The sequence below is a fragment of the Nannobrachium achirus genome (assembly GCF_963921795.1).
Source record: "Nannobrachium achirus genome assembly, chromosome: 20".
Classification (NCBI taxonomy): domain Eukaryota; kingdom Metazoa; phylum Chordata; class Actinopteri; order Myctophiformes; family Myctophidae; genus Nannobrachium; species Nannobrachium achirus.
Window position 1 is genome coordinate 22,974,621 of NC_137827.1, and position 25,078 is coordinate 22,999,698.

General features: G+C 42.0%; 2 protein-coding genes across 2 annotated transcripts in view; both read right to left on the reverse strand.

The window, feature by feature from the left end:
• The window catches only part of LOC308305564 (transmembrane protein 179-like), a gene marked incomplete at its 3' end in the record, with an annotated part of 467,552 nt that overhangs the window by 314,590 nt on the left and 127,884 nt on the right, over nucleotides 1-25,078 (reverse strand). The window lies entirely within an intron of this gene.
• On the reverse strand, nucleotides 1,315-12,919 carry hspa4l (heat shock protein 4 like). Its single transcript, XM_080751326.1, has 19 exons — nucleotides 12,789-12,919; nucleotides 11,157-11,214; nucleotides 10,817-10,957; nucleotides 9,485-9,607; nucleotides 9,103-9,202; nucleotides 7,974-8,107; nucleotides 7,600-7,844; nucleotides 7,403-7,479; nucleotides 6,209-6,360; nucleotides 5,469-5,575; nucleotides 5,196-5,329; nucleotides 4,812-5,005; nucleotides 4,147-4,221; nucleotides 3,396-3,539; nucleotides 3,025-3,150; nucleotides 2,770-2,877; nucleotides 2,214-2,333; nucleotides 1,672-1,833; nucleotides 1,315-1,570 (listed from the first exon to the last, which is right to left on the reverse strand). The coding sequence occupies exons 1-19, from the start codon at nucleotides 12,893-12,895 to the stop codon at nucleotides 1,394-1,396; spliced, it is 2,484 nt and encodes an 827-aa protein (XP_080607452.1). The 5' UTR covers nucleotides 12,896-12,919; the 3' UTR covers nucleotides 1,315-1,393.

A 25,078-nucleotide genomic window follows, 5' to 3' on the forward strand; every position in this document is an offset into this window, starting at 1 on the left:
CTTTTTGCCATTTTCATACTTTCCATATTATGCAATTACAAAGAGAGAGAAAGGGATAGAACTGTTTAGATCAGTATGACTGTTCAGTGTTCAATTTCAGCATCTTTAATTCTTGTATTACCTCCACATTTTAGACAGTAACCCATACAGTACATACAGAAGAAAGGAATCTCAATCCTGAAAGTTTTGCTCCTCTACATAACTATCAAGATCACAGACGGAATGGCAGCTTTTCTCCCATTATCCCATAAAATAATAATAATAATAATCTGGAAACTTTACTCTCACAAAACTAATGATATGTCCCACACACTGTCAACATTTGTTGATTGTTTATGTTGATTTCTTTTCCTGGACCATTTCACATTATTCATTTGCTTTTTTCTTTCAATTTATTTGTGGGTGAGTCTTGGAGAGTAATCATATTTCTTATGTTATTTCATGTTTATTTTACATTTCAGCAGCTGAACATCAAACCATTTCAGACTTTAAAAATTGTCTTGCGGACAAATGTATTTATTATTTGCAATCTTTAAATCCCATGACAACCCGGAAGATGAATGAAAACAGGAAAAGGAATTAGGCAGCCAATCTGTATAATTATTTGAGAATTGGTGCATGAAGCGTTGCCATTTTAACACTAGGAATGTGTTCTCTAAAATAAATATACATACTAACTACACTAAATGCACTAGCTGCTTTAAATTACTAAAATATTATTTACAGTTTCTAGACATGGACACCATTCCAAAGTCATTAAATACAAATATATATAATATGCATTAATGCATACATACTAATAATCAGCCAATCAAAATCAATCAGCCATAGCGATTGCTTAGAGTAGACAGCACTTTGCTGTTATGTCGCTTTAGAAGGCTGAGTGATAGAATTCACAGCTGAGAATGGACACTTAGGTTTCGGAGATGCAAACACAAAGGTTTACCTAAATGTATGTTGAAGAGAAAACAGTTTTACTTCAGAACACGTGTTTGGTCTATTGCATGATCATTCTGCCATTTATTGGATAGGTCAAACCTTCTAGAGATTCACACTATTTTCACACACGACAGTAAGTGGAATAGAAATAAAATAAAAAGGAAATTCAAAAGGAAAAAGTCCAACAGGGGAAACTGAAAACAAATTCGCATAACACCCTGCTGACTGGCTGGTAAACATGGATTAATGGTCCCAGGTATTCACGTTTCTACAGTCTGAAGCTTAATTTATACTCCATCGTGCAAGGGTGTTGCTTGCCTAAAAGAACAGATCTAAAGGTAGCAACATGCCACATTATTTTTGGCAAGAAACACCATCTTACTACAGAGTATAGATAAGGCTTAAATGTTCAGCGATGGAGTGATGGTGGCAGAGTTGTAAGACAAAGCAGAATTCAGTTCACTTCCATCTCTCCTGAAGCAGGATTCGTCTTTGCGTCTCCCTTCCCCTCAGCTCCTTCCCAGGCCGTCGGGCCGCTATGATCCCCACTATTTTTATCGTTTTCTTCAGGCACCTCCTCTACTTTGGGCTTTGGCCTGTTGATCACAGGATTGCATACCTCGTCCAGCTCCTGATAAGCACAAAGTGTACAGTAGATTAAAAATGTCTTAATGAAACACAGAACAAGCTACAGTACGTTAAGCTATGTTAAATTGCCATTCCTTCACATACTTGTATCTTGGAGATGATCTCTGCCACTTTGACGATGGGATCCTGTGCGATGGTCAGTTTATTCTGTGCATTCATCATGCTGTTCATCCAATTCATGCTGTCATTTATACACTTCTCCACAGTGCTTATGTCCTCTGCATTCAGATGCAAGTATCGCTCATCCTAGGAGGGAGTTCAAAAAGATCAACTCTCTAACATGGACCTAATTCCCTTAATAAATATATCAATTATCACTTCAAATGTATGGTTTTACATTTATCAAATTTCAAAAACACAAAGGATACAAACAAACTTCATTGCTTATAACGAAGTAGGAAAGTATAAATTGTGTGACCTGAAACATTTTCTGAAGTGTTTACAGGCCATAGGAGGGCAACACACAGACACGCGCGTGCGCGCGCGCACACACACACACACAACATTTTAAGTTATTCCGAAAACCAATAAAATAAAATAAAATAAAATGGTTAAGCAATCTATAGATGAAAGATGAAAGAGGAATGAAGTACAGCTGCACATGCTCCAATATTTTCTGTGTTCACCTTCTGTTTATAGCATTCCACAGCCTTCATATAAAGTTGCAGCTTCTTGCCGAGTTCTTCGAAAGCCCTCGGCCTGTCTTCCTGCTCCCTGTGTCGGTCCTGAATAGGCTCACCAAACCTCTAAAAAATTATAGCAGAGGTTTTATATTATACAATATATTCATGTGCCTGTGTGACATTTATTGAGTCATTGCAAATAGAGACATGCTGTACATTCCCACAGATAGACAAACTCATTACAGTAGTTTTGCTTCACCGCCCAACCATCAGAATGCTATTCAGATTGGGAAATACTCTGATTGCTTTCATCCATTACATTTCATAATCAATTTCTTAATCTCTCTTCAGAAGCTCACGCTCAAGTGCAACATTGCATTTGAGAGCATAAAAGAAGCTTTTGAAACAAAACCTCCTCAACACTAAGCCAGTGTTGACAGTAAAGAAGTATTTGTGCTTTTCCAGTAGTGAAAGCACATCTACCGTATATCACTTTAATTCATTCAGCTGAAGACAACTGTAACTGAAAATAGAAATTCTATAGTAAACAAAGACAAACCTTAAGTGCTTCCAGTTTTTCCATGTAGACCTGTTTGGGTTGATCTTCTCCCTCTTCATACAACCAGTTCTCTGTGTCCTCCAGCATCAGTGTCAGTCGGCTACTGTCCTATTAAGGTCCAGATAACAGATAACAGTAACAGCACCACAAATGGCCTGAACATTAGCCCTGCACCACCCCGAGCATCCCAAATGTTTATTTTATTATTAGTACCGTACATCGGAATTTGTATGAAATAAGAAAATATGTTATTACCTCCTCTGTGATGTACTTTTCAAAGATGCCACAGAGTTTGTCCCGAAGGTCATATACGTACTCCTCCACAGCATTTTTAGCATCATTCCTCTCTTTCTCCAGTTTGTCCTGAACAATCATCTGACCCTGAACAAAGAGATTCATTTTGTGACACTCATCTGGACTCTAACCTCCGCTCCACCATCATTCCCACTAGTAGAGATGAGCAATATCATTTTGTAAAGCGTTGAAAAGTGAACAACGTCAAACATTCAAACAGACAGAGGATTGACTTTGTACATACTGTATATCTGAATAAATAGATATTTTTCCAGATCACCTATCAATAAGCATTCCAATAACAGCATGACTCTGCATTTCTATGAACTCACCTCATACTCTATAAAATCATTAAGGACACCTCTGTCCAGTTGTCTGATGGTGTTGGCTACGATGGGCAGATCGATGCTCTTCACCTTGACTTTGGACTTGCTTCCCCCTGCTGTTGCATCCTGCTTCTCCCCTGGTGCCCCTTCCTGCATTGGTAAACAGAAACAATTCACCGCCTGTACTAAATTCTATGGCGCTTTTGTGTTTTATTTTATTTTAACCTACCCATATTTTCCGGACTATAAGGCGCACTTAAAAGCCTTTAATTTTCTCAAAAAACTACAGTGCGCCTTATAGTCCAGTGCGCCTTATATATGGATCATTCATTGACATTGACATTCCCTTTAGCACAGCTCCATCTGTTGGATGCATAACGCAACGGTAGCGTCTATTATGTGCGTCTATTATGTGCGCCTTATAGTCAGGTGCGCCTTATATATGAAAACAGTTTGAAAATAGACCATTCATTGACAGCGCGCCTTATAGTCAGGTGCGCCTTATAGTCCAGAAAATACTGTAACTCTCTCTGTTCTGCCATTTTTCCTGAAAACGTCAAAATATGATGGGAGCTTTCACAAAACAATATTTTCAAAAATGTACTTTATACCTGTAAACCTGTAATGTGCCAAAAGCTCATTCTGATGCACTTAACCAGTATGGTTAACCTTCAACTTCAGTCAATATGGTTTTACACAGCAAAAGTGTTAATTTAACACAAAACGTTACTTTGCATGCAATTCTGCATCAACTAACCTTACTGCTGGAACTGGCATCTTCATTCTGTTGGTCCAGCTGGTTTTGACCCTCCGGATCCACCTGCATTTTATTCTGAAATATGATACACTTCCAGAGTGACTTTATCCCAGTACACATATATACTGTAACTGATTTATCTTCTTAATAATCGTAGTTAGACTGTACAGGGTAAGAAAGAGTGGTTGTGTGTCCACTATTATACAGTAGCTCTTTTCAGGGACGTCACAAGGGGGGTGGGACTGAGTTACTAGGGCCCAAGGTGGAGGGGCCTTAACTATTTTATGCTTTAGCTATAGAAAAATAGCAGATATACAAGCTATGAGCTTGTATATCTGCTATTTTTCTATAGCTAAAGCATAAAGGTTTTTAAGCGAACATTTGTAACTCAAACTTTGCTTCTGGGGGGGTCCCCTGAACTAAATATTTTGAGATGAGGGTCTGTGGCCAAATACACATCATTTTGGGGGTCCTTCACATGAAAAAGTTTGAGCACCACATAGTTTTTTCAAAAATCCTTAGAAGAATTTGAAATATTCAAAGACTTTTTTTCAATTTTCATGATTTTTCAATAGTTAAAGTACCCAGGGCCCAGAATGTTGTGCGACACCCTGGTAGTGTGTCCACTATAGCTCTTTTGAAAAGCGCTGAAGAGGTGTACTGACCTGGTCCTCTGGCCTGCCATCATTCTGCACCATGGGCTCCATGTCCATCTGATCATCTCCTTCACCTTTTTGCTTCTCAATAAGGGCAGCACTAGACACACTGAAGATGCCGTGCACATTAACACGCACTTTTACTTTCACTTTAGAACTGTCTCCATCTGGCTGGGGGACAACATTCTGAACGGAGAAGCAGCCTGGGAGAAAGAGGGAGGAAGTGCAAGTGGTAAGATAAATCAAAGAACTGTTAAACTTTACAGTATGTAGTCTCACTTTGACGAACACTTTGAGGGGGACGGGGTTCAGACTAAAAATAAACCCTGAGGAAGCAGAGCTGAACAAAGTCTAAGTGAATTTTACAGAAGTGCTGTAGCAGCAGTACAGTACCTATCCTTTGGTCTGGGTATGGAAGCTCTGGAGGGTTGCTGTAGAAGGCCTCAAGGTCAAAGGTTTCCTTCTTGTGGAAGGTGATAACTTTGGAAAAGGGAGCTGCGTGGTTCTTGCTGAACACCTCACACTCCCTGTGACAGGGATGCAACAAAATAGAATCAACAGCTTGTGGAGACACGACGGACATGTATCTTTAAGTTTGTGCAATATTGTATTCAGTCACTATTGCTGTGGATTTATGATTGATTCCGATGGATAGAAAGTCCATACCCGACTCCATCCTCTGTGGGGGATTTCCAGCGCAGAGTGATGGGAAACGGAACCACATCAGTGATGGAGAATTCACGCACTTTAAATGCAGGAGACAGAATTGCACACTACACACGCACATACACACACACACACACACACACACACACACACACACACACACACTGTGTGTTGATTCTGATTTCAACCCTATTGTGATGAGGTCTTAAATCTCTAGTCACGCCCAAAAGACTATCTATGTTGTGATCTCAGGGTATGGTGTTGCTGTCGTCCAGTGTGTTTTCTGAGTTGGAATTTTTAAGGGGCCGATGGGCGTCCTTTGAATGGATAGAAAGAATCAACTGAGTTGTTATTGAGTTGCTATGCTGCTCTGAGTTCAGTGTTAGACCAAATAATTATCACTGAGGACTCTCTCTTCGGAAAGAGCTGCGATGGGAGCATTTTCACACTGAATAAGGAAGTGAAATAGAAATTCGGTGTCAGGCTAGAAACGTGACAAACACTTCACAAATTTGTGTTATATTATGTCTCTCTAGCTCCCTCTCTCAAAGGTGCTGCAAAATCTGCCAGCCTTTTCTTATTTTGACATGAGGCTGGCTGGCTGAGATTTCCCAGCACCTCGAGAGTGCGACTCTCAGCACAAAGAACACATTGGGGAAGTGTCATGTCAGATTTTCACATGTCCTTCTTACAACACAACGATAGATTTCAGGTCTAATAGTCTCCATGTCATACAGTACCTGAAGTGCACATCCCCTTGCGACGGCTTCATCAGCATTGAGGGTGGTGCTGACGTCCTTGCCAAAGAACTTGGAGATCCTCTCTTTGATGGCTGGGATTCTGGTGGCTCCACCCACCACCTCCACTGCATAGACATCATCCCGGCTAAGCTCTGTTAAAAAACACAAACAAAACAAAACAAAAGTCAGTCGCTGTTGTATTGCTAATATATATTAAAAAAAGATTAGTTGCTATGACAATTTCATGATTAGCCATGCACACACTTGTGTATGGTAATTGTGTCAATGCTGACCCCTACTGGTTGGTCTTGGGACTGGTTGGCCATAGGGATGGTACTATAAAATGTGGATCACTGGCTTCTTTCAAAACAGGCCTGAAAATCCAACTATTAGGGGGCCACAAGAGGAGGTAAACACAATTTCCCATAGAAAGGAGGTGACATTGCAGACTTTTTCCTTTTTCTCCTTTACTGTTTTGTGTTTGTTAATGATATGTATTATTGTGTTAATGTTATGCCATGTTGATGAATTGAATACATAGGACCACAATAGGGAGGGGTCGATATGAAAATGTCATATCACGATTATACAAAATAAATCGCGATTTACCAGTACTTTTTACCAATTATAGAGGGTTTAAGTGGTACTGGATATGCAGCTCGGCAAATAAAAGGTGAATTGATCCCAGTGCATGACGGAGGACGATATCACAATAAATGAAATCACCACGATACGATTATCGTGAGTGTTTTTTATCACGATAAACGATAATGTCGCTTATCGTCCAATCCCTAGACCACAATGGAAACAAGCCCCCAGGACTTTATTGTGTTATCCTTTTAGCCTAAATGTCTGATTGTGTAATAAAGTATTCAATCAATCCAAAAACTGAAACCACATGATACTCTGATACTCGTGAAGTCCCCTTCTGCTTCCTTTCACATCTACCACAGACACTAGGAGGACATAGCGAGTGTGAAGTAACACCATATTCCTCACAGTTCAACAAAGAACGCCCTCACCGACCGGCTGCCCTCCCGCAAACACATCCAATTGTGTTTGTTGGAGTGCCCAGACAAGCCAAATGTACTGTGGAGGATTCTAACATCTAATTTACGACAGTGGCCACGAACTTTACCCCTGCACCACTCGAGCGCCCGTTGTGATTAACATAAACCAAACTCGGTGACGTACTTGACTGTTCAAGAACAGCTTTCAAGGGCAACTCTACCCTCAGTAGATATTGAGCACACATGTCTTCAAACTGGGTCCTGAAATGACAACAAAGAACAGAAAAATATAAATTCCTGTGAGATTCTGTACATACTGTATGTTAGATTACCCATAGTAAAGACGCAAGATAAAATAAAGTTGGGATTTGAATTTTTTACCTATTCATTCTGCCAGAAACATCAATGTCATTCATAAAGCACTCTATGTTCAAAGGCAGGTCAGAAGAGTTTGCGCTCATCAGCTTCTTCAGCTTCTCGCACTCCTGGTGCAGACGCAGGATGGCTCTAGGGTTCTCCTTCACGTTGAGCTTGTACCGCGCCTTAAAGTCCTCACAGAAGTAATCCACTAGCGCCTCGTCAAAATTGCGGCCACCCAGGTAAGGGTCAAAAGCTGTGGCAAGGACCTGAGGGTACAGATTACAATTGAGACTTAAGCCTGATTTATACTTTGGTTGTATGATGGTGTGTCAAACCGAAAGAGCTTGTTGATCTTCTATTTTCAGGAAATGTGTGCATGTGAAATAACTACCAACCTTAAGTTTGCCTTTGTTGAAGGCAGTTACAGAGACCTGGTATGATGAATGTCCTATATCCACAAAAACCACGTTTCTTGGTTTCTCCTCTGGATTAGGAAGGTCCTGTTTGTAGATTCCATATGCCAAAGCCACTGTCAATCCAAATAAAAATAACACACTGATCGGAATCTAGGAACAAATTTGCATTCTCATGTTTATAGCAATGCAGAGTGATGTTACTTTGTGTGTTATAGTGTTTCAACTTGCAGTACAACAATCACCAATAGTATGTATCTCTTGAAATGTAGTTGTGTTCAACGTACAGTACATTCAGGAGTAGAGACCACCCTCACGGCCACTCCCCTATCTACCACACCCTCCCTCACTCATTAGCCGATCCCCATTCACAATCAACCGTATCCACACCTTGGGTTCCTCATCCCATTCCACATTCATCTCTTTACGTTTCAATAAATTCTTAAACTTAAAGGAGTAGTTCACCCCCAAAATGACATTTTTTCTATTGATTACTCATGCCATTGAGACTTGAGTTCAATAATATATATATTTTTTTATAGTAAATTTACCCCATTGATTCCGGATGGGGACCCGAATGCTTGGCCCTGGATGGGAACCCAAATGCATGGCTCTGGATGGGGAAACTGTCAGGGTAACTTTACTATAATACATTTTTGCCAGACCCATGAAATGGGTAGGCCTACATAAGCAAATGTCGGTCTGTCCGGGTTTTCTATATAAAGGGTATATATGATGATGACATGATGATGACATGCCTACAAAAAATTTATAGGCCCAGAGGGTTGGCAGAACCGGGGTCTGGCACAACCAGGTTGACCTGGTCTTGTTTGTCTTAGGAATGCGACAAAAAACAAAGAATATTATGAGTCTCCATGGTGGGAGTAATCATTTTTGGGGTGAACTACTCCTTTAAGTAGAGGTGTGGTCTCTTGCCTCTTACTAGTGAATGGCATATTATAATAACTGATGACAAAACTTCAATTTTGCATGAACTGTCAGATTTCTACGGCAGCTAACAAAAAGCAATGGCTCGTCCTTCTAAACTGCTGTTATGCAGCCATTTCAGAAATGTCACTATAAGCATTTTCTTCTAAATAAAGTCACTAACCTGCAGTAGTGTCATTAATCAGACGTAAACAGTTCAGGCCAGCGATTTGAGATGCATCAAACACAGATCGTCTTTCAGCATCGGTGTAAAAACTTGGTACCTGTAAATTATACCAAACATTATTATACCAGTCACTGAACACAGTACTGTATGTTACAAATCAAATGACGAATGGAGGTGGTAGATGAAGTGCTGTGTTTTCTTTAAAAATATATATCAATCTGGCATCTCTGTTGTGGGCATGTCATTATAGTCCTGGTGTAGATTTTCACGTATTTACTTTTTATATGTCAACATTTCCAAAAATATATTCCTTGTACAATAAATGATATAGGGCTTAAGTGGGTAATGGTCTTTGTATGGAAATGTATCTGTCACTCACAGATATGACGCAGTCCACCACTGGTTTCTTCAGTCCACTCTCTGCTGTCTCTTTTAACTTGGTCAACAGCATTCCTGTTATCTGCTCAATAGTGAACACTTTGTCCTCATCCAAATACCGTACCTGCAAATGAGGAATAAATTAAGCTCCTCAAGTGCAATTAGCCATCCAAGTAGAAATACTCACTGATTGGCTGTAGATTGCCCTTAAAGACATCGAAACACATAATTTAAAATACTGGAAGTTCAAATATTGTGAAAAACAATAACGTTCTAAGTTGGCATTCTCATAAATAATAAATATGTTATATAATATCAGCGAAATCCAGAGGTGGACAGAGTACTCGACCCCAGTACTTGAGTACAGATAATCCTGGTCAACATTTACTACAAGTAAAAGTAGCTCAGTCAAAATGTTACTCAAGTAAGAGTAAAAATGTACTTGCTTTTAAATGTACTTAAGTATTCAAGAGTACATGCTTTTAAAAATACTTAAAGTACAAGTAAAAGTAAGAGTACATTTCTTATTTTTCCACATCAATGAATTACTGTAACTTTTTCATAATGCATATACACCTTGTAACTCTTGTTTCAGAGAAGTAACTCTGAACCCACTTGAACTGCATGCACTGATGTATGTGCTTGCTTGTAGAACAACTACTTTATACAAAGCTTGTAGAAACACCTATAAAAACATAGAAATGACAGAGGAACCAGAACTATTCAGATAATTTTACTTCTATAATCCTGTACAAGATGTAACAAAACAGAAACCTTGAACTAGTATGATCACTAGATTTACATCATGTATATTTCTTTTGCATACTAAGTGTAAAAGGAAGGAAAACAAAGCGGCATGTAGTAGCCATGTTTGATTCTGCTTCGATAACCTCTTGAGAAACCTGCTGCTTTTCCCTTACTCAAGACAGTGAAGTTAGGAATGGAAGAAGATCCACCCTGGTAAACCCTGGTATTGATGACATCATAGTAACAGCAGGAACATGTGCGCTGTTTCTGCATCACAACGTGTCTTGAGTCTTGGTGCTGAGAACCGAGTGGAACTCCAAATATGGAATTACAGACGGCTCTAGACAGGCCTACTTGGCCACATGGTTTCCATGTGGATCTGAAATGTAATCTGGCCAGTATATCAGTCATCTATGATGTCAGTACTATGACATCAATCATATAGGTTTAAGCCATATTCCCCTAAATTAAAGTTCTAAAAGTAAAGAAAATATAAATCACAATGATACGGAGGCCGTGCCATGGCGTGGTGACAGTGGAATAGAAACGAGAAAGTACACACTGGAAAACTGTACAGTGCTTTTACCTTAATTCCAGTGGTTCCGCTGGCCAGTTTATGCAAACTGTATGGGAGTTTGGGTTTTTCCGCCTGGACAAAAGGGTCATCGAATGCTCTGCCGTGGAACTTTTTGAAGCCATGAACTGTGTTTTTGAAGTTTGTTATAATCTGGAACATGTCACAACCAGAACAACTGTCTCATCTCTTGATACACTTAAACTCAATAGTTATTGGACAAAGTAGTGGACATTTGTTATTAAAAAAAAAGATTTAGACACTTTTGATTTACAACAGCAGCATTGATCTCCATGTGGAATGAATGTTCCCTTCATTAGAGAAATGATATGAATAGTTGTAGCTGTCTTACCTGACCCTTAGCTGCATTTCCAATTATACGATTTTTGGAGGCCAAAGACACACAAGCCCTTTAGAGGAAACAAGGAATATTGTATTAGTGCTGCTGATATCAGCGGTATCGTTGAGTTCTCAGGGATGGATTGACACAGATGGTGTACCAGGCCAAAACGATGTGGGCCGCGAGACTGCCCAAGATTTCGCTAATTTCACAAGGGAGTCTGAGGCAGAACTATAAACTAGGTCAGTATATGTGACAGAGCAGTTCACCTTCAAACGTAAACTGATCCGCACTTGCAACTTCACTTGTCAAATTCATTTTACACATCCTTTTGCACACCACTGGCAACATTGTGTTGCAATGCTGACAGTGGCAAAGAGTAATCCTTCTAGAATGTAAACTTGTGTTAAGGATCCATTTCATCAGTTGGCAGCGTCAGCTCTAGTTCCACACACCTATCCTCCTCCTCCAAAACATCCTCCATTCAATTTGGGAATGAAAACTCCTGCTGCCTCCAGGTTCCTGCCTCCACTGTATCCCCTTTCCTTAAATCCATTGTCAACAATCAGCATGCAGCTGAGAATGAATTGTAGTGTGTGTTCATCATTGTCTTGCCAGGTGTTTTAACCACTTAAACCATTTGTACACTTAATTATAGGATGGTGTTGTGTGAGAATAGCCAAGTCACAGCATGACCAAAAAAAAGAAGGGATGCGGTTTCAAGTGGTTATCTTGTTAATAACATTTTAAAAATGTGTCAGTAACATAAGATTTAACAATCAACAACTCTATGAAGGATAAACACATACATAAAGAGTAGCCTTTGCCTTTCCCTGGTTTAAAGGCTGGTTCTGTGGCTGAGAGAGAGGTGCTTAGAAAATGGATATTAATAGATAATTACAACAAGAGAATGGACTTTCTTTAAATAGATCCATTAGGCTACAACCTCCACTGTATGTCATATCAAAATATTTAAAATAAATAATGGATTTTCTTTTTTTAACGTGTCGCTGTCAGAGTCGAAGCCAACTTCAACGCGCACTGCGCAGCACAAAACATGCGCTCTCAGCGGCACGCGCACGTGCTAGGGGCCTGCCCTGCCTGCATCACTGCGATAGTGCGTGTCATGGTAGCATACAATAATATTTAACCTTGTCAGTCTTGTACAAATAGTCATCAACCAAGAAAAGTCATTTCTGAACGCATGTTATTTTATTGTCTCATGTATCTCAATCTCACCTGGCATAAGTTGCCTCTATGTGTAGCCTACTTTTGATTCTCTTGTACACATGTGTCAGTTAAATTCTCAGTGTTACATTTATTCATTTGTAACTCTAACACTGAATATTTGTTTGTGTAGATCTGCAGGGACAATATATTATTACAATATAGTGTTTAAAAAAATGCACGTCTGGTGTGTGTAAATGGCGTTGAATAAATCTATAATTAATACATCACACACAGCGTCTATTATTATCCTTGCTGATGCCATGACATCAAGGCACAGTAAGTGCAGTGAGTGAGTGAGTCCCTCTTCCAGTTGCAAACATTGCGTAACAAAGTCACAGCTATATAGGATGTCAATCATGTCAATGACAACAATATCACTGTGTAATAAATAATAATCAGTATTATTCTACTTACGGAGTGCATCTGTCACTGTATTCATTGGCAACGGTTTCAATGCCACCGCTCCGAGCCACAGCGATGTAACAGTTCTGGAAGCCCACATCAATGCCTACCACGGACATACTGTCTGTCTGCCTCCTCAGGAACCAAACAATATGATGATGATACCGTGCTTTACTACTGCTACCTTACTGTGTGCTAGCTGTATTACTCTATGTTATGTAAGAGGAGCGCTTTAAACCCATTCAACCTAATCCCATCCCAGTAGTACGCGATGAGGTCCGGAGGATTCGGGACCCGGCAGCCCTAACAAACATGCGCAATGGTTAAAGGATGCTTCTTGAGCCCGCCCTCGGTCATCTGTGATTGGCTATGTGGCGCCCGAAGCCTTGTTTGATTGGTGCGATGACGAGTCCGTAAGAGAAGAATCTAGAAAGGCATCATGATGATGGGGACGGTGCTCGATCCCATATCCCGAGGAACGGTTACCCTGTGTGATTGGCTAGATGGTTGTCAGGGAGAGGCAACAGCAACACACAACTTCGTTGAAAATCGTTGGGACTACATTCTTCATTAATAGTTAGTTACAATGATGATGACAGTAGCCTGTCTTTAAACAAGATGATTTTCTTTTCTCTTTTGATCTTTTGAGAAGCCTTCGATTTTCATCTCCATGTAGTCGTCTACTCAACGGTAACTGTAGTTGCTGCGTCACTGGTTGCCTGACAACCAAGTAGCCAATCACATTGCGACCAGAGACAGGTGCAGGACCAAAGCAAGTGAAGGATACAGGTCAGGTGGGCAAAATCGAAGGATTCAAATGTGGTTTATTTGTCACTCACTCATAAAGGTATACAAAGAAGCGAAATGGTGCGTGTGATATTGTCAAAAAGTAATTAAAACAGTAGAAACTCTAATTCACTCTTTCATTCATGCAGCAGCAAAAAGGTCCACTTTCACACAGATTGCCAGTCTGGCCATTTGTCTATAAATATCTTTAAATCATGATTCTGTCCATTTTGATTTTTGAAGCGGTGAAAACCGCTGTGTGTCGCATGTCCATATATGGTCATTTCAGTTCAGAATGAATAGGCTTTATATGTCCTGTATGTCCAGAATATGTGTGCGGTGTCCCTCCCGGTCAGATGAATGGATACTTTGAGGATTGGTCAAGCTTCACATGATAATTTGGCCTTCAGGGTTTATCTGTCTTGTACATGCAATAGGTCTCACCTATTGCATGACAAATAGCCGCATAAGAGCAAAAGTAAAGGCACAATAAGAATATACAGATGCTAACAGAATGGTAAAAAGGAGCATTAAGGCAGACAAGAGTAAATACATTGAAAATCTAGCAGAAGAAACAGAGGAAACAGCAAGAAACAGAAGAATGAAACAGTTGTACGACACCACCAGAAGGATGTCGGGCAAATATAGTAGGCCACAAACGAGTTGAAAAATGTAGTAGGCCACAAAGATAACACGGCCAGATAACAGACCTGGGAAACTGAAATAATTATAAAGGGATGCAGTTGACAAACAACTAAGAGACAGGATTTTTTATATATTTTTTCAAAACCTATTATACCGGCTGTCATACCGGCTCTCCAGACAGTTCTATACTAAGATTCATGTAAACAAGGTGACTCTTAATGGGCATGTGCAGGGGGTAGGCTGTATGTGTGGGAATGAGTGAATGGGTGTAAGTGTATGTATCGTGTTATGTGTGAAAAAAAAACAATAAACATACATTTAAAAAATAAATAAATAAAAAACTTTGCACTTTGACAAGGCCAGACATTTGACACAAAAATGCTAACTAACCTGTGGTCAATGAGTAGAAGGTTGACAAAGTACAGCACCTTCCCCTTCCCTTTCTGCTGGCAGTCTGGTGCCTTATTGGCTCCAGAGGACAGGGTCTTGGATTCTCTAGCTGCACCATTGCTGTCATTGGTGTTGATGGTGAGGCCCAGCTTGGTCCCACGTGGCAGATCCCTGAGCAGCATGTCAAACTCCAACCACTCATTCCATAGCACCTCATCTGCAAAGGCCTTTGGAGAGGACACGACCGTGGAAAGAACCTTGTTACCAAGAAGTATAGAAACTTCCACGTAAGCAGACTGAGGAACTTTGTTGGGAGGTCTTGGGATGTCAAAGCCGAGGAGTTTGACCCTGAATCTCCTGTCGCAGTCCCACAAAGAGATCATAAAGACATCGTCCAAGTCCTTCCCTTCCAGGCGGAGGTCCTCGTGGGAGCTGGACTGGCCAGTGAAACTGTCGACAAGTGGCCAGTCGATGACCTTGGGACCCTCATCGACGAGCTGCGCCATGGGGACCACAGAGAGGTGAACTTCCTGGTTGGATTTCATACACTGTCGAACCCAGAGGAAATCACTGAGGGAAAGGTCACCAGTTAAAAACTCCTCCCTCCCTGAGACTTTGAGAACCAGACCATCTAGTGGGTCACAGTCAAGCCCCTGGTCAGCCATCACCTGTTGAAAAACTTTGAGAAGAATGTTCGGCGTCGCTGTGAGGTCTACCTTCACTGTGAAGCTGATCCGGTTCAAGTGATGGAGGGTGACGGGGAGTTTTCTGCTCAGGTGAGCCTGCAGGTCCTTGGGGATGGGGAAAGATGTGGTCCAGGGCTCAGTGGCATAGGCCTTTTCATCTCGACTGTTCAGCTCCAGTCGCCTCGACGATGCCAGTTTTCTGCGCGTAAACGTGAGCTCCCCCAGTCTGTCGGAGGCCTCACTGTCGAGGTCGTGACCAATCAGTTGGACCAGATCTTTCTGTTGCTCCCGCCTCTCCTTCAAGTCTACTGCAGACAGCTGCATGACCACAATCCTCGCCATCATGCGTCCGCTGGCGTCACGTGACCATGGGATGTCTAACGTCCGTACAATCTGATAGTCATCGTAGACCTCATACCAGTCCTGACCCCTGGCATAGCAGAATGTATTCCTCAGGGTCCAGTAACCCCAGTGGGTCAGGAAGCCATCTGCTCCTGTGCCTATACAGACCAAAGAAAATATATAGATCATAATCAATGATAACTGCTCTGTGGACAGTAAAACAGTTGAATCATGTGGATCTCATATTTCATGGGAACGGCGTGACTCGAATGACCATTTTGAGTGTCAAGTGAACTTTTTTTTCAGCTTAAAGTTTATTTTCATTGAGTGACATGCCTTTAGGCCAAGGGTCTTCAACAGGGGGTCCGGGACCCCTAGTTACTAGAGGGGGTCCTCCAAATCGTTGTGAGATAGAAACCTTTTCTCTCCTTTTCTAATTATATTAACCACTTGAACCCTAGTGTCCATATTCGGAGAACTTCAGACAAAAATAGAAGATCTACAACGATCTACAAGCTCACAACGCCTCGCGCTGTGACCTAAGTGCAGAGTGAAAGGTCAAGTTTATTAAGTATTGACGGTTCAAGTGGTTAAATATCTGATTTTTTTTTGCGAGTGCAACCGACGGAGCAGGAGGCATAGACCAGATCTTTTCCAACGGGGGATACGTTTGCAGGAAAAAAAATACAACTTACGGGAAAATTCAGCCCCACCTCCTAGAACGGTCTCTGCCTCATATTTTCACCAGGCTTTTCTCTTCGCAGATGAGTACGCCTGGCTAAGCGAGGCTATATGGACTCAATGAAAAGGTAGTGGGGGTCCCTGCTTCATCTCTCTCTCAACTAAGGGGTCCTTGGCCTGAAAATGTTGAAAACCCCTGGTTTAGGCATCATTGCCAGACCCATGAAATGGGTAGGCCTACATAAGCAAATGTCGGTCTGTCCGGGTTTTCTATATAAAGGGTATATATGATGATGACATGATGATGACATGCCTACAAAAGGCATGATGTCATAAATGATGATGACAGACAGGGGGTCTGGCACAACCAGGTTGACCTGGTCTAGTTTTTATACCTGCATGCAGAGGCGGAGCCGCAGCGTTCTGACATTGCACCGGGCGGGCAGCATGACCTCCAAGTCTGGACTAGTCCCTACGAAACCATCATCACTGGAAGGCTGTGGAGGCCCTGGTCCAGGGTGGAACTCGAACATGAACAGCAGGCTGTTGTTGTCAGCCCAGTTCCCAGACAGTGTTTCTGGTGGGAGCTCCATAGCATGTTGTCCTACAGGCGGATCCAGATACACCCCAGAGCTCATCTGCAGCTACTAAAGAGAGTTAGAGAGAGAGAGAGAGAGAGGGAGCAACATATTTGGGATACATTTTAGTTCAGAAAACTAAAGATTACAGTATGTCAAAAACAAAAATAGGAAGCACTGCCTGGATTCAATCACAGTGGCTCAAACAGGTGCTCTTCATTCGGCCAGATCATGGGATGAAGTTGATATTATTTTTAGACAACAAAAATATATAGGCTACAATTAGAATCTTTACACACCTGCTGCCATTAATCATTAATGTAGGTCATTTCAATTAAGCTCTTTCCGACCACAAAATCCTCTACATCTTGCATGACTGTGGTTGAGCACACAGAAGCACTACATCTGCAGTACAGGGATGATGATGATGTGTCCATGAGCTCGAATTGCAGTCTGTGACTCTTATGCCTCATTCACACTACAGATATATAGTTGAACGTTTTGCTTGGTAATTCAATGTAATCTCAATGGAAACCAGCTTTAAAGCTTTCAAAGCTTTGTTCTTTGTGTGTCCTGCATCTTTAAAGCTGGTTTCCATTGAGATTACATTGAATTACCAAGCAAAACGTTCAACTAAGTTGTGTGGACTGAGGATCACCTCCATCTCAAATCGGCCAGGTAAAAAAAAAGTGCCAAACCGGTTGTGGCTAGCCAATGCTGATCAATTACTGCGAGTTGCTGCAGATGCACCACCCCCAGGGAGAAAAAAAAGGAAATTCACTAAATTCTGCTGCTGGCCAGACTGAGGTTGCTTAGCAAGACTCAGCATCCCCGTGGCGCTGGGAGTGCTTCCAAGAAGCTTGCCCATCATGGTCGGGAAGCTTGCCCATCATGGTCGGGAAGCTTGCCCATCATGGTCGCGACCCTCCTTGCCCATCAGCCCCCACCGTTGCGCTCAGGTTCACCGGGAAAACCGCGGTTGCGTCCATTCTACAGGCAGCTAAAGAAGCTCAACAGAGAAAGCCGTCCAGAGCGCCCCAGAGCCCGACTTATTTTAAACATTGGGTCGTACCTCGGCATTGTTCTTAACGACCGAAGAGAAACGCTTGATTTTTATCACGTCGCCTGTGGGACTCTGGTCCATCCAAAGATACTCTGGGGATAACACTTTGGTCGGTTTAAAGAGGAATAAATACCTGTTGAAGTGACTTTCGTCTTGCCAAAGTGCCTCGATATTCTGCTGGCCGTCAAACTCAATGTTGTCGGCGCACGTCTTCACCAAATGATGGACGTTAGGCAAATGGCCTCCAAAAATGCATGCCTGATAATAAAAATCCCCTTGGTCTGGAGCCATATATGCTTTCGACTCTGGTCTTCGCTCGTAAGTGAAAGCACTGCGCTCGCTGCGGTAAAAAGCTGGGTGTAGCCTAGCTCTGGTCCATCGCTTTCACCTCCCGCATTGCTCCCGGTGAAGCTCTGACAGACCCGTCGGGAAACGCATGGACTCGAGATTGTCGGCCCCGCCGAGCGCTCAATACTAGTGAAAATAAACAAAACCGTTTCACTACTCACCAAACCAAAGGTCGTTTTGCGCTGTTGAAAGTCTATTCTCCGCGGTGGTGAACCCCTCAGCATCCCACCTACTCTGTAAAATACATTATTTTTGTCATGAAATAAAGTGCATCCAACTCGACCGCCGCTTATTTCCGGGTTGTGAACCATTGTATCTGTGGTGGCCGCTAGGTGGCTCGAGGTGGGTGCGTTTTTTTTCTTGACAAAAATAATGTATTTTACAGAGTAGGTGGGGTGCTGAGGGGTTCACCACCGCGGAGAATAGACTTTCAACAGCGCAAAACGACCTTTGGTTTGGTGAGTAGTGAAACGGTTTTGTTTATTTTCACTAGTATTGAGCGCTCGGCGGGGCCGACAATCTCGAGTCCATGCGTTTCCCGACGGGTCTGTCAGAGCTTCACCGGGAGCAATGCGGGAGGTGAAAGCGATGGACCAGAGCTAGGTGTAGCCCTGCTACGAGCGCGCTCAGGGATTCAGTTCCCCAAGGAGCGTAAAATTTCATGTCGACGTCAAGGCAGAAGATAAAGTCGGCGTGGCCTTGCCCTTGAAGCTCCTGAATTAGAATCTGAATCTCTCTCATTCTTCCGCTTGAAATGTCCTGCCATCGGTCTCGCGCCGCCACGGATCTCACCATCACCTCCCGCCCGGCGCCCATCTCCACGAAGGGTACCTCGTCCGGCTTGTCCGTAAACACGTAGTAGCGGACGTTGAAGCCAACAAAGTAGTGACGTTCCGCCGATTCAAGAAAGTCCCTCAAGAAGCGTGTATACTTTCCGACCGCGAAAATCGTGGTTGCTATGGTGATGTTGCGCGGTTTGTAGATTGATTGATTGATTGATTGAAGGCTTTATTAGAAGTTTGCATAGGAAAATGTACAGATTCATGACGGTACAGTTCACTGGTACAAGGTCTACTAAAAGGAGATCCATGAAAAGACTAAGCTTATTTCAACAGGAAACCATTAAAGTATCTCATATAACATTGAATGACAGACAAATAGAACACAGTACTATGCAGTAGATATGTAAAGAAAAAAAGAAAACAGTAGGTCTATACAATCAGTAAGTACAGAATATACAATATATACAAGGAAGGGGCAGGTAACAGTAAGTCTAAACAGTCAGTATGTACAGTATATACAAGGAAGGGGCAGGGAGGGTAGGGTTGGGCTAGGTTTTTACCAGTTGTGAACGGCTGCTGCCTGTAAGTGGTTTTTTAGGGCAATTTTAAAGGATGCTAGTGATCCACACTCCTTTATGGCCTTCGGTAAGGCATTCCACATTTTTGTGGTGTAGCAGAAGAACGAGTTCGACCCTTTCTTTGAGTTGACTCTGGGTTGAACGTGATCTGTGGCACTGCCTCTGGTGTTGTAATTATGGACATCCTTAACGTTTTTAAAGTATTTTGACAGGTACTTGGGTATCATAGTGGTGTAGTGTATCTTGTACACCAGGCCCATTGCAAGTTGCTGTACTCTGTCATCTACTCTGAGCCACCCCACTCTTAACTGGTGAGTAGCGGTGAGGTGAGTCTGATTGGGAAGGTTAAGCAGGACCCTAATTAGTTTATTTTGGGCTGTTTGGAGTTTAGTTTTTAGGGCTTGTGGGGCGTCACGATACCATACGTGGACTCCATAGTCAAAGAGGGGCTGGATTATTGCACCAGCTATGGTCTTCAGTGTGTTGAAGTTGACCATTGGGGCGATCCTCTGTAGGAAACGAGTTCGTTGGTTGATTTTTTGTATTACTTTTGAAGTCATCTTTTCGCTGGAAAGATTAGCTTCAAGGATACATCCTAAGTAGGAGATTTCGTTTTTTCGTGTTATGACCTTGTCACCCACTTTGATTGTGAAGTTCTCTACCTTTTTGAGGTTATGATTTGATCCAAAGAGGATGGACTCGGTTTTGCCCAGGTGAATTGATAATTTGTTGTCGTTAAGCCATGTGCAGATCTTACTCAGTTCAGAGTTAAGTGTCTTTTCAACCTGCAAGTGGTCCTTGCCCGAGACTAGGAGAGCCGAGTCATCCGCGAACAGGAACAGGTTGCAGTCGCAAGCAGATGCCATGTCGTTCACGTATATTAGGAACAACAGAGGTCCCAGTATGCTACCTTGGGGAACTCCACAGCTTACTGGGAGGGGGGGGGACAGGGTACCGTTAATCTCCACCACCTGTTCCCTCCCCACCAGGTAAGATTGCATCCAGCTCACTGCTGCGCTGTCAAGACCGATGGCTTTTAGTTTCTCAATCAGAATAGCATGATCCACGGTGTCAAATGCCTTCTGGAGGTCCATCATGACCATGCCACTATACTTGCCCTGATCCGCTTCGCGTTTGATTTGGTCAGTCAAATAGAGAAGGCATGTGTCAGTGGAATGGGATTTTCTGAATCCAGATTGGAACTCGTAAATCAGATTATTCTCATCGAGATATCTTGCAATCTGTTCGTAGACTATCCAACAGCGCGGAATCGTACGTGTTGTCCCACACAATCGGCGCTAACCAGGGCGTCACCTGTGCAACATCAGCACGGGCCGGCTCAGTCACCTTTGATTGCTTGAAATCCTGGTTTAAATCTGGGAGCAGCCGGAGCACTGAAGCTATTCCAATAATAATGATTAATGTAATCACCACCAAGGACCAGCGCCGCTTATGGCAATACATCATTTCGATTTCCCCTTCTTGGATTGGTTTACCAACCTAATCCTCCCAGACCCAGACGGGCTGGCTGGCTGGCTGGCTGGCTGACTCAAAGCAAATTGAGAGACACAGATTTGTGGATTTATAGATAGAGATACCTAGATGAAAAATGTTGAGAAGCTTGAAGTATAAGAAATCCCCTGCCTATAATGCTGCCATATTGTATGAATGAATATGTGAGAATACCTTGAACGCCCAATGACTTCTCCCAATCCTGGAACCACAGGGTTATTTGCAGGCGGGGAATCTATAAGTGGTAGTTTTGGTGATGTCATCCATGCGTAACAGTGGCAGTGGTCGTGATGTCACCCATGTGTAAGTGGTTGTGGTGGTGACCTCAGCCATGGACATGTTTCTTTTTTGTCTTCAGGCCGCCCGTCTCCTGCCTTGCAATCTATGAGTTGCATCTATGCACAGCTGCCCCCAGGTGTCGCAGTATGCAGCAGCAACCAGGGCCTCGGGTCTAATGTTGTACTTAGTGAATGAAACGTCAGCTGGTCGTTGTACCTCTTCAGCCCTCCTGCTCCTGCTGAGCATCACCATGGTTGTAACTGGCCATTATACGTAACACTTTTACGGGGACAGTTGATTTTGGGGGATCTTGATGACATGCCCAAACCACTGGTCCTGGGTGATCAAAGCCTTGATACTTCTGCTTGTGGTCTTTCCAAGTATTTCAGTATGAGGCATACAATCTCACCAGATGACTCTGAACTGCACGTTCTCTAGTTGATTTGATGTGTTGGTTGTATACTGTAGGTGAGCTAGACTTGCTCGGTAGAGGAGGGTGGTGATGGTGATACAGGCAGCTTGACAGACAGTCATGTTGATGTGCAGATGGAGATTCCTGTCCTGAAAGACCCAGCGTCAGAGTCTGTCAGAGCCAGCAGATAATTGGTTTTGGATTTCATGGTCAGTGGTGCAGTCCACCTTTGCAATGTTCATCCCCCAAATGACTTTTTTTCTATCGATTATTCACCCCATGGAGACTTTTTTTTGTTTTTGTCGCTTTCCTATTGATAAGATAAGGATTATGATACATAATTCTGGTTTGTGTATGACGCTCATATGACCATATAAGGTTATATATATGAACTGAACGTACAGTATGAGACCACATTTTGGTCGGATACTGTAGGGTCAGGCTAAAGATTGCAGGTCATAATAACTTTAGACTATGAAATCATGATATACTGTATAAGCCACGTAGTGGTTGTATTATACAATAATTTCATTTATGTGATGAATGGATTCTGTGAGAATGAATTTACCGTACTGTATGTGTGTGCGAGCAGAAGATTTGCGTGTGGGTGCTGCTTCAGTAAACCCCCCCCTCTCTGACTCCCATCTCTGTGAGCATGAGTGCGTGTGCGTGCGTGCGTGCACTTGTGTGTGTGTTCCAATAATGTATGTGTGAGTGCGGGCAAGCGCCTGTGTGTGCGTAAATGTCGCTCTGACCCATATCTCTTTCACTCCCTGAGTGCGTGCGTGAGCGTGCGTGTTGACTGTGATTCATGCCTGTCGAGGTGTGTGCGTATGTGTGCCTGTGTGCCTGTTAGACATCTGCCGCCTTCGAGGTCAGATGGTCTGTGTGTGAGAGAATTGTTTTGGGAACATGTCTTGTTTAGACTTTCCTTTCTCCTATTTTTCGTAAACGTTCTGATTGTTTACTGTCTATGGTATTTTGTTTAATTGTCCTGTTCTCTTACTGTTAAGAACTTCATTACCCAGAAATCTCTGTTTTGGAACGTCACGTCCCTGGTTACCATAACAACCAAATTAGACTCCATTGTTGAGAAGGACACAAGGTCGCTTCTCGCCCCTGAGGCGTATTACTTATCACAGACTCCCCTGTGCCCAAGCTGATACTGTACTGCTACTGTATGAGTGCATGAATTAAAGCCTTTTTCATTGATTTAAATAATTTAAATTATTTTATTTAACTTTTACAACTTGTTGTAAAAAAGGGGGGAGTTTAAGGTTTAATCTGATTTTAATTTTAATTTGATTTTAATTTATTTAATATGGTTTTTCATTGATTTAAGATTTATTTGAAACTTAATTGGAAATATTTCTGTTACATGGGCTGACGGTGACGGAGAGAGGAAGGCAGTGTGGGGAAGGAGGAGAATCGGGTCAACTGAGAATCACCTGACTGAGATGGGGTGCAGACGAACCACGACCTGAGGCCCGGCCAGACCAGTGCACGAGCCAATCAACCGCAGCGGCACGATGTAAAAATCGTGCCTTGTCGGTGAGAATTCTGTTGCACTGTTGTTGATGCCATGTGTAGTACAAACACTATCATGATGAACTAAATTGTTGTTGAAACAGTAAACTGGCCAAGTCTTCGTCCCCCCTAGGAACTACCTGAGAAGAAAGAAGCGACCCAGAAGAAAATGACCCCACATCAACTGCATCCTGCGTCCTCCTCCCTCACGTCTCTACAATGCCCCAACGTCAACATCATCATCATCGTCATCATCATCATCATCATCATCATCATCATCATCATCATCATCATCATCATCATCATCGCCATCACCGTCATCATCGACTTTTTAATTAATCTTTTTTCATTTTTCATTCTTTAATTCTTTATTCAATTTTAATTCTGTCTTCATTCATCTGTAAGAAACGATGAATGATGTGTCACATTTCTTTAAACTTTAAGGATTTATTACAGTCCTTTTTGAAAATTTGAATTTATAAATATTATTAAAGTCTTCATAATATTATTATTATTATTACCCTGATAAAATGTTTAATATGGAGGTCATATGAACCTCATACAAAAATTAAAAGGATAGATTGATAAGATAAGGATTATGATACATAATTCTGGTTTGTGTATGACGCTCATATGACCATATAAGGTTATATATATGAACTGAACGTACAGTATGAGACCACATTTTGGTCGGATACTGTAGGGTCAGGCTAAAGATTGCAGGTCATAATAACTTTAGACTATGAAATCATGATATACTGTATAAGTCACGAGTGGTGGAAAATAACCAGCACTACGTGGCACTTTCTTCCTGTTATTTCCTTGTTATGATATAGGAACAAATCAATGAGTTCCTACTACTTCCTTGTTTTGATATGGGAACGAATGAATAAGTTCCACGCTTCTTACTGTCATAAACTGTATGTCTTTATATACATGTTAAACTTCCATTTTGGAAGAGAGAGAATTCTCGACCTGACCGCTATGGTTGGGGAGAGAGATTAGAACGCTACCACCAGGATGGCAGCCCACTGCTCTGTCTACCTTGTCTGTCTCTCTTCAATACAACAATCTAAAGATACGTCCTTTGGCTCTTTGTCTTATTTTAACTATGGATTTAGAGATCCATATTTATCTTTAATAATTTATCTAACTAGAAATACTGTTCCTTCGAAACAGTGTGGGCTCGATTCCAACCCAACAAATAGGATACTTTAAGGTACTGTAAGGTACAGTACCCTACAGTATTGTACTGTACCTTACTATACTGTACTGCACCTTACTGTACTGTACTGTACTGTACTGTACTGTACTGTACTGTACTGTACTGTAACTTACTGTACTTTACTGTACTCTACTGTACTTTACCTTACTGTACTTTACTGTACTCTACTGTAACTTACTGTACTTTACTGTACTCTACTGTACCTTACTGTACTGTACTTTACTGTACTCTACTGTACCTTACTGTACTGTACTGTACCTTACTGTACTGTACCTTACTGTACTGTACTTAACTGTACTCTACTGTACCTTACTGTACTATACTGTACTGTACTCTACTATGCCGTACTGTAACTTACTGTACTGTACTCTACTGTACCTTACTTTACTGTACTCTACTGTACCTTACTGTACTCTACTGTACTTTACTGTACTCTACTGTACCTTACTGTACTGTATTGTACTTTAC

What these genes read in the sequence shown, in the direction of transcription:
- hspa4l (XM_080751326.1), bottom strand. Translation starts at nt 12,895, where the DNA reads ATGTCCGTGGTAGGCATTGATGTGGGCTTCCAGAACTGTTACATCGCT. An exon ending in TCAACAAAGGCAAACTTAAG is followed by an intron (nt 7,845 to 7,973) that starts GTTGGTAGTTAT and finishes CTGTACCCTCAG; the next exon opens with GTCCTTGCCACAGCTTTTGA. An exon ending in CCCACAGAGGATGGAGTCGG is followed by an intron (nt 5,330 to 5,468) that starts GTATGGACTTTC and finishes TCCCTGTCACAG; the next exon opens with GGAGTGTGAGGTGTTCAGCA.